The sequence below is a fragment of the Xenopus laevis genome, chromosome 2L (genome assembly GCF_017654675.1).
Source record: "Xenopus laevis strain J_2021 chromosome 2L, Xenopus_laevis_v10.1, whole genome shotgun sequence".
Classification (NCBI taxonomy): Eukaryota; Metazoa; Chordata; class Amphibia; order Anura; family Pipidae; genus Xenopus; species Xenopus laevis.
The window spans coordinates 144,291,811-144,308,021 of NC_054373.1; the positions used below are offsets into that span (position 1 = coordinate 144,291,811).

Consider the following 16,211-nt stretch of genomic DNA (forward strand, 5'->3'; position numbering starts at 1 on the left):
AGATTTAGAAGAAAACACATCATAAAAACAAATAAATAATCAAGACCAATTGAAAAGTTGCTTAGATTTGGCCATTCTATGAGATCCTAAAAGTTAACTTACAGGTGAACCACCCCTTTAAGAAATCTCTTGCACTTGCCCCTGTCAAAGCTAAAAATAAGCTAATACAGGCTGAGTTCAGATGGCGTGTTTCTTCTGGCATTTAACCCTTTAAGTGCCGCAGAACGTAGAATCTACGTTCTGTGGATCAAAGGACCAAAGTGCCACAGATCGTAGATTCTACGTTCTGCAGCACTTCCGGGTTTGCGAGCGGAGGAGCGGCTGTTAGAGCCGCTCGCTCCGCTCCTTCACTATCCCCTGCCCCTAGACAACGAGCAGAGCAGGGGATCGAGTGGCTCCTGGGGCGCGATCGCCCAGGGGCCCCAAAGCAGCAGCAGGGACGCGTTTCCTATGCGTCCTGCTGCTGCCTGCACTGCACTTCCGCCCAGCTCCGCCCCCCCATGCCTGATGACCGTTGGAGCTGGAGATCTGCTGCGTGGGGCCCTTTCTCATGGATCTGATGCATCTACCCCAGGTAAGTGTAACATTTACACACACAAAAACACACAAACACACCAACACACACTTATTACAGTAATATACACTTACATTCACACTTACACACACTCACACATAGATTTTTGGGGATTGGGGGGGTCACACACACTCACAGCACCCATGTACACTTGCACACGCGCACACGCGCAAATAACATGCAATTTACCCGTTGTGCACACGCATATGTACATATATGGCTTTGTGGCTTTTTTTTTTTTTTTCTTATCGCATCGTCTCTTTTTTGGCTAAAAAAAGTTTTATTGCCGTTCCGAATAGCGTATTCGCTAACCGTACTGTGCAATAGCTTTTGTATGTTATTTTGGTGGTTATATTGCAATTTTGAGTATTTTGGTGCGTTTTTAGCCATTTTATTGAATATTTAGCCATTTTATTGCATTTTCATTTCTGCATTTGTGTTGTTCACTTGTTTCTGTCCGTATAATCGATTTAGCCCAGCTAAAATATTCAAACGGTAATTCTGGTGGCCGATTACACTAGTGTGAAAAAAAAAAAAAAAGCATTGATTTTTGTGGTTTTATTAGTTTTTGGTGATTTATTTGCATTTCACACTGTTCTGTGTTATTTTGTTTTGCCTATGTAAATTTTATCTACTATATATCCATTTGTGGGTCTCTGTGCGCCACATAGTCTGGTAAATCTATGCATATTGGGCATCAAAGTGTTTCAGTAGACCCCTGTCGTTCATATTTAGGATGTTTTATGCTGATAGGTTACGAAATGTGGGGCACATAATGGGGTAAAATAAAGCTTTGTGACGATTTTCAGAAATTTGATAAAAACCGCTACGTTCAGCATAGCTTTGCAGTTTGGTAGTTTGCAGTAGAAAGATGTAATTACCTGTTTTAGATTCGTCAGAATGTGTACTTTCTAAAAAATATATGGTTTTCTAGGGTCTCCATACTGTTAGGGGGTCTTATGGTGCAAATACACATACTGGGTGCTTATATTGCAGCAGCCAGAGCGTCAGCCATGAAAATTTATATACACTACTGTTATTTGGGCGCCTCTGTACACCACATAGTTTGGTAAATCTATGCATATTGGGCATCAAAGTGTTCAGTAGACCCCTGTCGTTCATATTTAGGATGTTTTATGCTGATAAGTTACGAAATGTGGGGCATATAATGGGGTAAAATAAAGCTTTGTGACGATTTTCAGAAATTTGATAAAAACCATTATGTTCAGCATTGCTTTGCAGTTTGGCAGTTTGCAGTAGAAACACTTATTTACACATATTGGATTCGTCAGAATGTGTACTTTCTGAAAATATATGGTTTTCTGGGGTCTCTGTACTGTTAGGGGGGTCTAATGTCGCATAATACACACACCAGGTGCTTATATTGCAGCAGCCAGTGCGTCAGCCGTGAAAATGTATATACACTATTGTCATTTGGGGGTCTCTGTGCGCCACATAGTTTGGTATATCTATGCATACTGGGCATCAAAGTGTTCAGTAGACCCCTGGCGTTCATATTTAGGATGTTTTATGCTGATAAGTTAAGAAATGTGGGGCATATAATGGGGTAAAATTCAAGCTTCGTGACGATTTTCAGAAATTTGATAAAAACCGTTATGTTCAGCATTGCTTTGCAGTTTGGCAGTTTGCAGTAGAAACACTTATTTACCCATATTGGATTCGTCAGAATGTGTACTTTCTGAAAATATATGGTTTTCTGGGGTCTCTGTACTGTTAGGGGGGGTCTAATGTCGCATAATACACACACCAGGTGCTTATATTGCAGCAGCCAGCGCGTCAGCTGTGAAATTGTATATACACTATTGTCATTTGGGGGTCTCTGTGCGCCACATAGTTTGGTATATCTATGCATATTGGGCATCAAAGTGTTCAGTAGACCCCTGGCGTTCATATTTAGGATGTTTTATGCTGATAAGTTACGAAATGTGGGGCATATAATGGGGTATAATTCAAGATTTGTGACGATTTTCAGAAATTTGATAAAAACCGTTACGTTCAGCATTGCTTTGCAGTTTGGCAGTTTGCAGTAGAAACACTTATTTACCCATATTGGATTCGTCAGAATGTGTACTTACTGAAAATATATGGTTTTCTGGGGTCTCTGTACTGTTAGGTGGTCTAATGTCGCATAATACACACACCGGGTGGTTATATTGCAGCAGCCAGCGCGTCAGCCGTGAAAATGTCTACACATATTGTCATTTGGGGGTCTCTGTGCGCCACATAGTATGGTATATCTATGCATATTGGGCATCAAAGTGTTCAGTAGACCCCTGGCGCTCATATTTAGGATGTTTTATGCTGATAAGTTACGAAATGTGGGGCATATAATGGGGTAAAATTCAAGCTTTGTGACGATTTTCAGAAATTTGATAAAAACCATTATGTTCAGCATTGCTTTGCAGTTTGCAGTAGAAACACTTATTTACCCATATTGGATTCGTCAGAATGTGTACTTTCGGAAAATATATGGTTTTCTGGGGGTCTCTGTACTGTTAGGTGGTCTAATGTCGCATAATACACACACCGGGTGGTTATATTGCAGCAGCCAGCGCTTCAGCCGTGAAAATGTGCGCCACATAGTTTGGTTTATCTATGCACATTGGGCATCAAACTGTTTAGTAGACCCCTATGTTTATATTTAGGATGATTTATGCTGGTAATGATACATGGACAATACGATGCTGGAAAGTTGAAGCTTTGAGGCAATTTTCAGATATTTCACCAAAACCGCCAAAATTGGCAAAGCCTTGCGACTCAGTAGTTTGGGGCAGAAAGGCATTGGTACCCATTTTAGATTCTGTATAATGTGTACTTTCCAAAAATATATGGATTTGGGGGGTAAACATATATTTCTGTGTTTTTACCCCACAAAAATGCAGTCAATGTGTTGATTTTTCATTAGCTGAAGTTACCCACAGGACAATTTGTATGTGCTAACTTCATTTTCGGGCCTCTAAATGCCAGATACTTTGGTAAACCTATGCACAGTGGGCACCAAACTGTTTGGAGGACCCCTGGCAATCACAATTTGGGTGCTTTTTTGTGATACGTAATGATACATGGGCGATATGATGCTGGAAAGTTGAAGCATTGAGGCAATTTTCAGATATTTCACCAAAACCGACAATTTTGGGAAAGCCTTGCGACTCAGTAGTTTGGAGCAGAAAGGCATGGGTACCCATTTTAGATTCTGTAGAATGTGTACTTTCCAAAAATATATGGGTTTGGGGGGTAAACATATATTTGTGTTTTTACCCCACACAAAATGCAGTCAATGTGTTGATTTTTCATTAGCTGAAGTTACCCACAGGACTATTTGTATGCGCTAACTTCATTTTGGGGCCTCTAAATGCCAGATACTTTGGTAAACCTATGAACAATGGCCACCAAACTGTTCAGAGGAACCGTGGCAATCATATTTAGGGTGCTTTTTCTTGGTGCGTAACGATACATGGGTGATATGGTGCTGAGAAGTTGAAGCTTTGAGGCAATTTTCAGATATTTCTCCAAAACCGACAATTGTGGGAAAGCCTTGCGACTCAGTAGTTTGGAGCAGAAAGGCATGGGTACCCATTTTAGATTCTGTAGAATGTGTACTTTCCAAAAATATATGGGTTTGGGGGGTAAACATATATTTCTGTGTTTTTACCCCACAAAAAATGCAGTCAATGTGTTGATTTCTCAGTAGCTGAAGTAAAGTCCTGAACAATTTGGATGTGCTAACTTCATATTGGTGTCTCTAAATGCCAGATACTTTGGTAAACCTATGCATAATGGGTATCAAACTGTTCAGTGGACCCCTGGCAATCATATTTCAGGTGCTTTTTCTTGGTACCTAATATAGTTTGGGATATGCGGAGCAGCAAAATAAAACCTTTGAAATGATTTTTCAGAATTTTGAATTTTATTTTGAAAAACCGCTATCTTCAGACAAGCTTTTATGTTTGGTAGTTGGGAGTAGAGAGACATAGTTACCCATTTTGTAATCGGCAGAATGTGCACTTTTCAAAAATGTATGGTTTTCTGGGGTAAACCTATGGTTTCAGGATTTTTTGCCTTGGAATCTAAAGCATGCCGTTTTCTGCCTTAGTGCTTTCAAAATTCAGTAATATACTGCCGGGAGTTTTTTCTGTACAGAAGTCCTAAATCTCCCTAAAACTATACATATCTGGTATTGGCACGTTCGAGAGACATAAGGCTTTCCAAATCAGTTGGATTTTCATCTGTAAAATGAAATATTTTTCTGGTATAAATTGATATACGATGAAAAATGGTAATTTTTCATTTTTTTTTTGGTATTTAGCACTATAAATTTTTTTGCACAGGTGGAAATACATGAAAACTCAGGCAGATTTAGAAAGCTCAGTTTCTACCGAAAAAAACAATGTATAGTTTTCCTAGGTAAACTATAGGTTTCCCCTCAGAAAATGCCCCTAAAGTGAGAGAGCACAAAATGCTTAAAAACAGCTGGCATTTCGCGTAACCAAAATGTGAAATTCTGCTGGCACTTAAAGGGTTAAATGCCATGGGTACATCTTCAGTGTATAACTGCATTCCTTTGTGGCTTCAGCCTGATGAGCCAGTGTTGTCTGAAACACTGTGTTCCTGGTGTGTGGTACTGAGTTACCATGTTCATTTCTGGAATACAGTATATCCTATATGTTATTATTTGAGCAGTAGGGAACAGTTTGATAGCTAAGGGTAAGGTCACACTGGGAGATTTAGTTGCCCAGCGACTAATGGCCTCTTCTTTGGGGTGACTAATCTCCCCAAACTGCTTCCGCCTGCTAGAATCAAAAATCACTGCGGCATGGCACTCGCGCCGCTTTGTTTTCCGACGTCGTCTGTAGTTTCCTTGTGAGGCAACTTTGCGCGACTTCGGAAAAGGAAGCGCAGCGAGTGCCATGCCGCAGGCAATTTTTGCATTCTAGCAGGCGGAAGACTGGGGAAGCAGTTCAGGGAGATTAGTCACCCCAAAGAAGAGGCCATTAGTCACAAGTGCCATTCCTCGTGAGGCAACTTCGGAAAACGAAGCGCCGCGATTGCCATGCTGCAGGCGTCTTTTCATTCTAGCAGGCTGAAGACGGGGGAAGCAGTTCAGGGAGATTAGTCGCCCCAAAGAAGAGGCGATTAGTCGCCGGGCGACTAAATCTCCCCGAATCTCCCAGTGTGACGTTACCCTAAAGGTACTGTTTGTCTGTCTTTTTAAAAAGTCCTAGGTTCTTATTTTAATTAAACAGTTTTTTCCTGGAATATACTGGTAATGGATCAGTTATCTGGAAACACGTTATCCAGAAAGATCCAAATAACAGGAAGTTTGTCTCCCATAGACTCTTTTTTTTTTTTTTTAATCAAATAACTAAAAATTCGAAAGATTTTCTTTTTTTCTCTATAATAATAAAAAAATACCTTGTATCCAAATTAAGATATAATTGTTCCTTATTGGAGGCAGTTCAATCCTATCCGGTTTAATGTTGAAATTATTTTTTAGTAGACTTAAGGTATGGAGATCCAAATTACGGAAAAACCAATTATCAAGAAACCAACATGTCACAAGCATTCTGGATAATAGGTCCCAAACCTGTACTAATAATTCAATTCTAAGGCCAACTTTTATACATAAGTATGTAAAAACTGTCCTTAACCAGTGCACTTGTGTAAGCAACATTGATTAACCCTGTGCTGCTTTTTGTGTAGACAAAATACGTTTTTCTACAAGCTCAAACATCTGAATATAATAATAGTGCCACATCACATTCATGTAAAATGATTGTAAGGAAAATCATCCAACACTGCAATATGGCTCATAAATTGATATTTAAATTGATATTTGTTTTCAGATGCATGGAGACGCACCTTTCATAAAATGTGGTGAGTTTAGGACCGTCTTCTTTAGGTGCGATCTTTGGGAATGTTATGGACATTGAATTGATGTGCTGACTTGAAATGGAGCCCCTAGAGTAATATTTTTGGATACTGATAGAATTGGGACATTCAAACCAGCGGGTTTCCTTTTCACAGTGAGCTAATATTTTTCTAGTCTGGTTAAAAAAGAGAAAAGTCAGAGGCATATGAAACACAAGGCTTCACTTCCCTGTTGGCAAACCCTGCAGTTCTGTCATCTGCTGCTTTTAGGAAATTAATTCTGGTCTCGTGATGGCAGTAACACGTCTAATATTTGCATCTCAATTGTGTGCCGTTTCACAACTACTTCAGTGTTATTCTTCTGTGCACTATTTTACTCCCTGTTGGCATAGACAGGTGTTAATTGCAACTTTATTTTTCCTTTGAACGTTGTAATTTTTTCTGTTATTTTTGTATTGCTGTCTTTCCTAATTTTTCCAGAAAAATTACCTATTAATGTAGTAGTAGTAGTAGTAGTAGTAGTAGATGTAGTAGTAGATGTAGTAGTAATAGTAGTAGATGTAGTAGTAGTAGTAGTAGTAGATGTAGTAGTAGTAGTAGTAGTAGAAGATGTAGTAGTAGAAGATGTAGTAGTAGTAGTAGAAGATGTAGTAGTAGTAGTAGTAGATGTAGTAGTAGTAGAAGATGTAGTAGTAGTAGTAGAAGATGTAGTAGTAGTAGTAGTAGTAGTAGATGTAGTAGTAGTAGTAGTAGTAGATGTAGTAGTAGTAGTAGTAGTAGATGTAGTAGTAGTAGATGTAGTAGATGTAGTAGTAGTAGTAGTAGATGTAGTAGATGTAGTAGTAGTAGTAGTAGTAGTAGTAGATGTAGTAGTAGCAGTAGTAGATGTAGTAGTAGTAGTAGTAGTAGTAGATGTAGTAGTAGTAGTAGTAGATGTAGTAGTAGTAGATGTAGATGTAGTAGTAGTAGATGTAGATGTAGTAGTAGTAGTAGTAGTAGATGTAGTAGATGTAGTAGTAGTAGTAGATGTAGTAGTAGATGTAGTAGTAGTAGTAGTAGATGTAGTAGTAGTAGATGTAGTAGTAGATGTAGTAGTAGATGTAGTAGTTGTAGTAGTAGTAGTAGAAGATGTAGTAGTAGTAGATGTAGTAGTAGTAGATGTAGTAGATGTAGTACTAGTAGATGTAGTAGATGTAGTAGTAGTAGATGTAGTAGTAGTAGTAGTAGTAGTAGTAGATGTAGTAGTAGTAGTAGATGTAGATGTAGTAGTAGATGTTGTTGTAGTAGTAGTAGTAGTAGTAGTAATAGTAGTAGTAGTAGAAGTAGATGTAGTAGTAGTAGTAGTAGTAGTAGTAGTAGATGTAGTAGTAGATTTAGTAGATTTAGTAGTAGTAGTAGATTTTGTAGTAGTAGTAGTAGATGTAGCAGTAGTAGTAGTAGTAGATGTAGTAGTAGATGTAGTAGTAGTAGTAGATTTTGTAGTTGTAGTAGTAGTAGTAGTAGATGTAGCAGTAGATGTAGTAGTAGTAGTAGTATATATATATATAGTAGTAGTAATAGTAGTAGTAGATGTAGTAATAGTAGTAGTAGTAGATGGAGTAGTAGTAGATGTTGTAGTAGTAGTAGTAGTAGTAGATGTAGCAGTTGTAGTAGTAGTAGTAGTAGATGTAGCAGTTGTAGTAGTAGTAGATGTAGCAGTTGTAGTAGTAGTAATAGTAGTAGTAGTAATAGTAGTAGATTATGTAGTAGTAGTAGATGTAGTAGTAGTAGTAGTAGTAGATGTAGTAGTAGTAGATGTAGTAGTAATAGTAGTAGATGTAGTACTAGTAGTAGTAGTAGATGTAGTAGTAGTAGTAGATGTAGTAGTAGATGTAGTAGTAGTAGTAGTAGTAGATGTAGTAGTAGATGTAGTAGTTGATGTAGTAGTAGATGTAGTTGTAGTAGTAGTAGATGTAGTAGTAGTAGTAGTAGTAGTAGTAGTAGTAGTAGTAGATGTAGTAGTAGTAATAGTAGATGTAGTAGTAGTAATAGTAGATGTAGTAGTAGTAGATGTAGTAGTAGTAGTAGTAGTAGTAGATGTAGTAGTAGTAGTAATAGTAGTAGTAGTAGTAGTAGATGTAGTAGATGTAGTAGATGTAGTAGTAGTCGTAGTAGATATAGTAGTAGTAGTAGTAGATGTAGTAGATGATGTAGTAGTAGTAGTAGATATAGTAGTAGTAGTAGTAGATGTAGTAGATGATGTAGTAGTAGTAGTAGTAGTAGATGTAGTAGTTGATGTAGTAGTAGTAGTAGTAGTAGATGTAGTAGTAGTAGATGTAGTAGTAGTAGATGTAGTAGATGTAGTAATAGTAGTAGTAGTAATCGTAGTAGTAATCGTAGTAGTAGATGGAGTAGTAGTAGATGGAGTAGTAGTAGTAATAGTACTAGTAGTAATAGTAGTAGATGTACTAGTAGTAGATGTAGTAGTAGTAGATATAGTAGTAGTAATAGTAGTAGTAGTAAATGTAGTCATAGTAGTAGATATAGAAGTAGTAATAGTAGTAGTAAATGTAGTCGTAGTAGTAGATGTAGTAGTAGTAGTAGTAGTAATAGTAGATGTAGTAGTAGTAGTAGTAGTAGATGTAGTAGATATTGTAGTAGTAGTAGTAGTAGATGTAGTAGTAGTAGTAGTAGATGTAGTAGTAGTAGTAGTAGCTTTTGTAGTAGTAGTAGTAGTAGATGGAGTAGTAGATGGAGTAGTAGTTGATGTAGTAGTAGTAGTAGTAGTAGATGTAGTAGTAGTAGATGTAGATGTAGTTGTAGTAGATATAGTAGTAGTAATAGTAGTAGTAGATGTAGTAGATGTAGTAGTAGTAATAGTAGATGTAGTAGTAGTAGTAGTAGATGTAGTAGTAGTAATAGTAGATGTAGTAGTAGTAGTAGTAGATGTAGTAGATGATGTAGTAGTAGTAGTAGTAGATGTAGTAGTAGTAGTAGTAGTAGTAGATGTAGTAGTAGTAGTAGTAGTAGATGTAGTAGTAGTAGTAGTAGATGTAGTAGTAGTAGATGTAGTAGTAGATGTAGATGTAGTAGTAGATGTAGTAGTAGTTGTAGTAGATGTAGTAGTAGATGTAGTAGTAGTAGTAGTAGATGTAGTAGTAGTAGATGGAGTAGTAGTAATAGTAGTAGTAGTAGTAGTAGATGTAGTAGTAATAGTACTAGTAGTAGTAGATGTAGTAGTAGATGTAATAGTAATAGTAATAGCAGTAGTAGTAGTTGATGTAGTAGTTGATGTAGTAGTTGATGTAGTAGTTGATGTAGTAGTAGTAGTAGTAGTAGATGTAGTAGTAGATGTAGTAGTAATAGTAGTAGATGTAGTAGTAGTAGTAGTAGATGTAGATGTAGTAGTAGTAATAGTAGATGATGTTGTAGTAGTAGTAGTAGTAGTAGTAGTAGTAGTAGTAGTAGATGTAGTAGTTGATGTAGTAGTTGATGTAGTAGTAGTTGATGTAGTAGTTGATGTAGTAGTAGTAGTAGTAGTAGTTGATGTAGTAGTAGTAGTAGTAGTAGTAGATGTAGTAGTAGTAGTAGTAATAGTAGTAGTAGTAGTAATCGTAGTAGTAGATGGAGTAGTAGTAGTAATAGTACTAGTAGTAGTAGTAATAGTAGTAGTACTAGTAGTAGTAGATATAGTAGTAGATATAGTAGTAGTAATAGTAGTAGTAAATGTAGTCATAGTAGTAGATATAGAAGTAGTAATAGTAGTAGTAAATGTAGTCGTAGTAGTAGATGTAGTAGTAGATGTAGTAGTAGTAGATGTAGTAGTAGTAGATGTAGTAGTAGTAGTAGTAGATGTAGTAGTAGTAGTAGTAGTAGATGTAGTAGTAGTAGTAGTAGTAGTAGTAGTAGTAGGTGTAGTAGTAGTAGTAGATGTAGTAGTAGTAGTAGTAGATGTAGTAGTAGTAGTAGATGTAGTAGTAGTAGTAGTAGATGTAGTAGTAGTAGTAGTAGTAGTAGATATAGTAGTAGATGTAGTAGATGATGTAGTAGTAGATGTAGTAGATGATGTAGTAGTAGTAGTAGTAGATGGAGTAGTAGTAGTAGATGGAGTAGTAGTAGTAGATGGAGTAGTAGATGGAGTAGTAGATGGAGTAGTAGATGGAGTAGTAGTAGTTGATGGAGTAGTAGTTGAAGTAGTAGTAGTAGATGTAGTAGTAGTAGTAATAGTAGATGTAGTAGTAGTAGTAGTAGTAGTAGTAATAGTAGTAGTAATCATAGTAGTAGATGGAGTAGTAGTAGATGGAGTAGTAGTAGTAATAGTAGTAGTAGTAGTAGATGTAGTAGTAGTAGTAGTAGTAATAGTACTAGTAGTAGTAGATGTAGCAGTAGTAGTAATAGTAGTAGTAGTAGTAGATGTAGTAGTTGATGTAGTAGTAGTAGTAGTAGTTGATGTAGTAGTAGTAGTAGTAGATGTAGTTGTAGTAATAGTAGATGTAGTAGTAGATGTGGTAGTAGTAGTAGATGTAGTAGATGTAGTAGTAGTAGTACTAGTAGTAGTAGTAGTAGATGTAGATGTAGTAGTAGTAGTAGTAGTAGCAGCAGATGTAGCAGCAGTAGTAGTAGATGTAGTAGTAGTAGTAGATGGAGTAGTAGTAGTAATAGTAGTAGTAGTAGATGTAGTAATAGTACTACTAGTAGTAGATGTAGTAGTAGTAGTAATAGTAATAGTAGTAGTAGTAGATGTAGTAGTTGATGTAGTAGTTGATGTAGTAGTAGTAGTAGTAGTAGTAGATGTAGTAGTAGTAGTAATAGTAGATGTAGTAGTAGTAGATGATTTAGTAGTAGTAGATGGAGTAGTAGATGGTGTAGTAGTAGTAGATGGAGTAGTAGTTGATGTAGTAGTAGTAGTAATAGTACTAGTAGTAGTAGATGTAGTAGTAATAGTACTACTACTAGTAGTAGTAATAGTAGTACTACTACTAGTAGTAGATGTAGTAGTAGTAGTAGATTTAGTAGTAGTAATAGTAGTAGTAAATGTAGTCGTAGTAGTAGATATCGTAGTAGTAATAGTAGTAGTAAATGTAGTCGTAGTAGTAGATGTAGTAATAGTAATAGTAGATGTAGTAGTAGTAGTAGTAGTAGATGTAGTAGATGATGATGTAGTAGTAGATGTAGTAGTAGTAATAGATGTAGTAGTAGTAGTAGTAGTAGATGTAGTAGTAGATGTAGTAGTAGTAGTAGATGGAGTAGTAGTAGTAGATTTTGTAGTAGTAGTAGTAGATGGAGTAGTAGTAGTAGATGGAGTAGTAGTAGTAGTAGATGGAGTAGTAGTGGTAGTAGTAGATGTAGTAGATGTAGTAGTAGTCGTAGTAGATATAGTAGTAGATGTAGTAGATGTAGTAGATGATGTAGTAGTAGTAGTAGTAGTAGATGTAGTAGTAGTAGTAGTAGTAGATGTAGTAGTAGATATAGTAGTAGTAGATGTAGTAGTAGTAGTAGATGTAGTAGTAGTAATCATAGTAGTAGATGTAGTAATAGTAGTAGTAGTAGTAGTAGATGTAGTAGATGTAGTAGTAGTAGTAGTAGTAGATGTAGTAGTAGTAGTAGTAGATGTAGTAGTAGTAGATGATGTAGTAGTAGTAGTAGTAGTAATAGTACTAGTAGTAGTAGATGTAGTAGTAATAGTAGTAGTAAATGTAGTCGTAGTAGTAGATGTAGTAATAGTAATAGTAGATGTAGTAGTAGTAGTAGTAGTAGTAGATGATGATGTAGTAGTAGATGTAGTAGTAGTAATAGATGTAGTAGTAGTAGTAGATGTAGTAGTAGTAGTAGATGGAGGAGTAGTAGTAGTAGATTTTGTAGTAGTAGTAGTAGATGGAGTAGTAGTAGTAGATGGAGTAGTAGTAGTAGTAGATGGAGTAGTAGTGGTAGTAGTAGATGTAGTAGATATAGTAGTAGTAGTAGTAGATGTAGTAGATGATGTAGTAGTAGTAGTAGTAGATGTAGTAGTAGTAGTAGTAGTAGATGTAGTAGTAGATATAGTAGTAGTAGATGTAGTAGTAGTAGTAGTAGATGTAGTAGTAGTAATCATAGTAGTAGATGTAGTAGTAGTAGTAGATGTAGTAGATGTAGTAGTAGTAGTAGATGTAGTAGTAGTAGTAGTAGATGTAGTAGTAGTAGATGATGTAGTAGTAGTAGTAGTAGTAGTAGTAATAGTACTACTAGTAGTAGATGTAGTAGTAGTAGTAGTAGTAGATGTAGTAGTAGATGGAGTAGTAGTAGTAATAGTAGTAGATGTAGTAGTAATAGTAGTAGTAGATGTAGTAGTAATAGTAATAGTAGTAGTAGTAGATGTAGTAGTTGATGTAGTAGTAGTAGTAGATGTAGTAGTAGTAATAGTAGATGTAGTAGTAGATGATTTAGTAGTAGTAGTAGTAGTAGTAGATGTAGTAGTAGTAGTAGTAGATGGAGTAGTAGATGGAGTAGTAGTAGTAGATGGAGTAGTAGATGGAGTAGTAGATGGAGTAGTAGTAGTAGTTGATGGAGTAGTAGATGGAGTAGTAGTAGTAGTAGTAGTAGTAGATGTAGTAGTAGTAGTAGATGTAGTAGTAATAGTAGATGTAGTAGTAATAGTAGTAGTAATCGTAATAGTAATAGTAGTAGATGGAGTAGTAGTAGTAATAGTAGTAGTAGTAGATGTATTAGTAGTAGTAGTAGATGGAGTAGTAGTAGTAGTAGATGGAGTAGTAGTAGTAGATGTAGTTTTAGTAGTAGATGTAGTAGTAGATGTAGTAGATGTAGTAGTAGTAGTAGTAGATATAGTAGTAGTAATAGTAGTAGATGTAGTAGTAGTAGTAGTAGTAGTAGTAATAGTAGATGTAGTAGTAGATGATTTAGTAGTAGTAGATGTAGTAGTAGTAGTAGTAATAGTAGTAGTAGTAGTAGTAGTAGATGGAGTAGTTGAAGTAGTAGTAGTAGATGTAGTAGTAGTAGTAGATGTAGTAGTAGATGTAGTAGTAGTAGTAGATGTAGTAGATGTAGTAGTAGTAATAGTAGTAGTAGTAGTAGTAGTAGTAGTAATCGTAGTAATCGTAGTAGTAGATGTAGTAGTAATAGTAGTAGTAGATGTAGTAGTAGTAGTAGTAGTAGTAGTAGTAGATGTAGTAGTTGATGTAGTAGTTGATGTAGTAGTAGTAGTAGATGTAGTTGTAGTAGTAGATGTAGTAGTAATAGTAGTAGTAGTAGTAATAGTAGTAATAGTAGTAGTAGAAGTTAATGTAGTAGTAGTATTAGTAGTAATAGTAGTAGATGTAGTAGATGTAGTAGTAGTAGATGTAGTAGTAGTAGTAGTAGTAGATGTAGTAGTAGTAGTACTACTAGTAGTAGATGTAGTAGTAGTAATAGTACTAATAGTAGTAGATGAAGTAGTAGTAATAGTACTAATAGTAGTAGATGAAGTAGTAGTAGTAGTAGATGTAGTAGTAGATGTAGTAGTAATAGTAGTAGTAGTAGTAATAGTAATAGTAGTAATAGTAGTAATAATAGTAATAGTAGTAGTAGTAATCGTAGTAGTAGATGTAGTAGTAGTAGTAGTAGTAGTAGTAGTAGATGGAGTAGTAGTTGATGTAGTAGTAGTAGTAATAGTAATAGTACTAGTAGTAGTAGATGTAGTAGTAGTAGTAATAGTACTACTAGTAGTAGTAATAGTAGTAGTAGTAGATGTAGTAATAGTAATAGTAGTAGTAGTAGTAGATGTAGTAGTAGTCGTAGTAGTAGTAGTAGTAGATGTAGTAGTAGATGTAGTAGTAGATGTAGTAGTTGATGTAGTAATAGTAGTAGTAGATGTAGATGTAGTAGTAGTAGTAATAGTAGTAATAGTAGTGGTAGCAGTAGTAGTAATAGTAGTAGTAGTAGATGTAGTAGATGTAGTAGTAGTAATAGTAGATGTAGTTGTAGTAGATGTAGTAGTAGTAGTAGATGTAGTAGTAGTAGTAGTAGATGTAGTAGTAGTAGTAGATGTAGTAGTACTAGTAGTAGTAGATGTAGTAGTAATAGTACTAATAGTAGTAGATGAAGTAGTAGTAGTAGATGTAGTAGTAGATGTAGTAGTAGTAGTAGATGTAGTAGTAATAGTAGTAGTAGTAATAGTAGTAGTAGTAGTAATAGTAGCAATAGTAGTAATAATAGTAGTAGTAGTAATCGTAGTAGTAGATGTAGTAGTAGTAGTAGTAGTAGATGGAGTAGTAGTTGATGTAGTAGTAGTAGTAGTAGTAATAGTACTAGTAGTAGTAGATGTAGTAGTAGTAGTAATAGTACTAATAGTAGTAGATGAAGTAGTAGTAGTAGATGTAGTAGTAGATGTAGTAGTTGTAGTAGATGTAGTAGTAATAGTAGTAGTAGTAATAGTAGTAGTAGTAGTAATAGTAGCAATAGTAGTAATAATAGTAGTAGTAGTAATCGTAGTAGTAGATGTAGTAGTAGTAGTAGTAGATGGAGTAGTAGTTGATGTAGTAGTAGTAGTAGTAATAGTACTAGTAGTAGTAGATGTAGTAGTAGTAGTAGTAATAGTAGTACTAGTAGTAGTAGTAATAGTAGTAGTAGTAGATGTAGCAATAGTAATAGTACTAGTAGTAGTAGATGTAGTAGTAGTAGTAATAGTAGTAATAGTAGTAGTAGTAGTAGATGTAGTAGTTGATGTAGTAGTAGTAGATGTAGTTGTAGTAGTAATAGTAGTAGTAGTAGTAGATGTAGTAGTAGTAGTAGTAATAGTAGATGTAGTTGTAGTAGTAGATGTAGTAGTAGATGTAGTAGTAGTAGTAGTAATAGTAGTAGTAGTAGTAATAGTAATAGTAGTAGTAATAGTAATAGTAGTAATAGTAGTAATAGTAGTAGTAGATGGAGTAGTAGTAATAGTAGTAGTAGTAGATGGAGTAGTAATAGTACTAGTAGTAGTGGATGTAGTAGTAATAGTAGTAGTAGTAGTAGTAGTAGATGTAGTAGTAGTAGATGTAGTAGTTGATGTAGTAGATGTAGTTGTAGTAGTAGATGTAGTAGTAGTAGTAATAGTAGTAGATGTAGTAGTAGTAGTAGTAGTAGTAATAGTAGATGTAGTAGATGTAGTAGTAGTAATAGTAGTAATAGTAGTAGATGTAGATGTAGTAGATGTAGTAGATGTAGTAGATGTAGTAGTAGTAGTAGTAGTAGTAGATGTAGTAGTAGTAGTAGTAGTAGATGTAGTAGTAGATGTAGTAGTAGTAGATGTAGTAGTAGTAGTAGTAGTAGATGTAGTAGTAGTAGTAGTAGTAGATGTAGTAGTAATAGTAGTAATCGTAGTAGTAGATGGAGTAATAGTAGATGGAGTAGTAGTAGTAGATGTAGTAGTAGTAGTAGTAGTAGTAGTAGTAGTAATAGTAGTAGTAGTAGTAGTAGTAGTAGAAGTTAATGTAGTAGTAATAGTAGTAATAGTAGTAATAGATGTAGTAGATGTAGTAGTAGTAATAGTAGATGTAGTAGTAGTAGATGTAGTAGTAGATGTAGTAGTAGATGTAGTAGTAGTAGTAGTAGTAGTAGATGTAGTAGATGTAGTAGTAGTAGTAGATGTAGTAGTAGTAGTAGATGTTGTAGTAGTAGTAGTAGTAGTAATAGTACTAGTAGTAGTAGATGAAGTAGTAGTAGTAGTAGATGTAGTAGTAGTAGTAGATGTAGTAGTAGTAGTAGATGTAGTAGTAGATGTAGTAGTAGATGTAGTAGTAGTAGTAGTAATAGTAGT

General features: G+C 35.3%; 2 protein-coding genes across 2 annotated transcripts in view; one reads left to right on the plus strand and one right to left on the minus strand.

Moving 5' to 3' along the window:
* Positions 1–16,211, plus strand: part of rnf41.L (ring finger protein 41 L homeolog) — a 38,931-nt gene that overhangs the window by 6,277 nt on the left and 16,443 nt on the right.
* LOC121400046 (cell wall protein DAN4-like) lies at positions 12,606–16,115 on the minus strand (the record flags this gene model as incomplete). The annotated part of the gene is made up of 4 exons (XM_041582499.1): positions 12,606–13,056; positions 13,396–13,620; positions 15,490–15,744; positions 15,976–16,115. Coding segments are annotated over 4 exons (1,071 nt in total), but the record flags the coding sequence as incomplete, so codon positions are not given.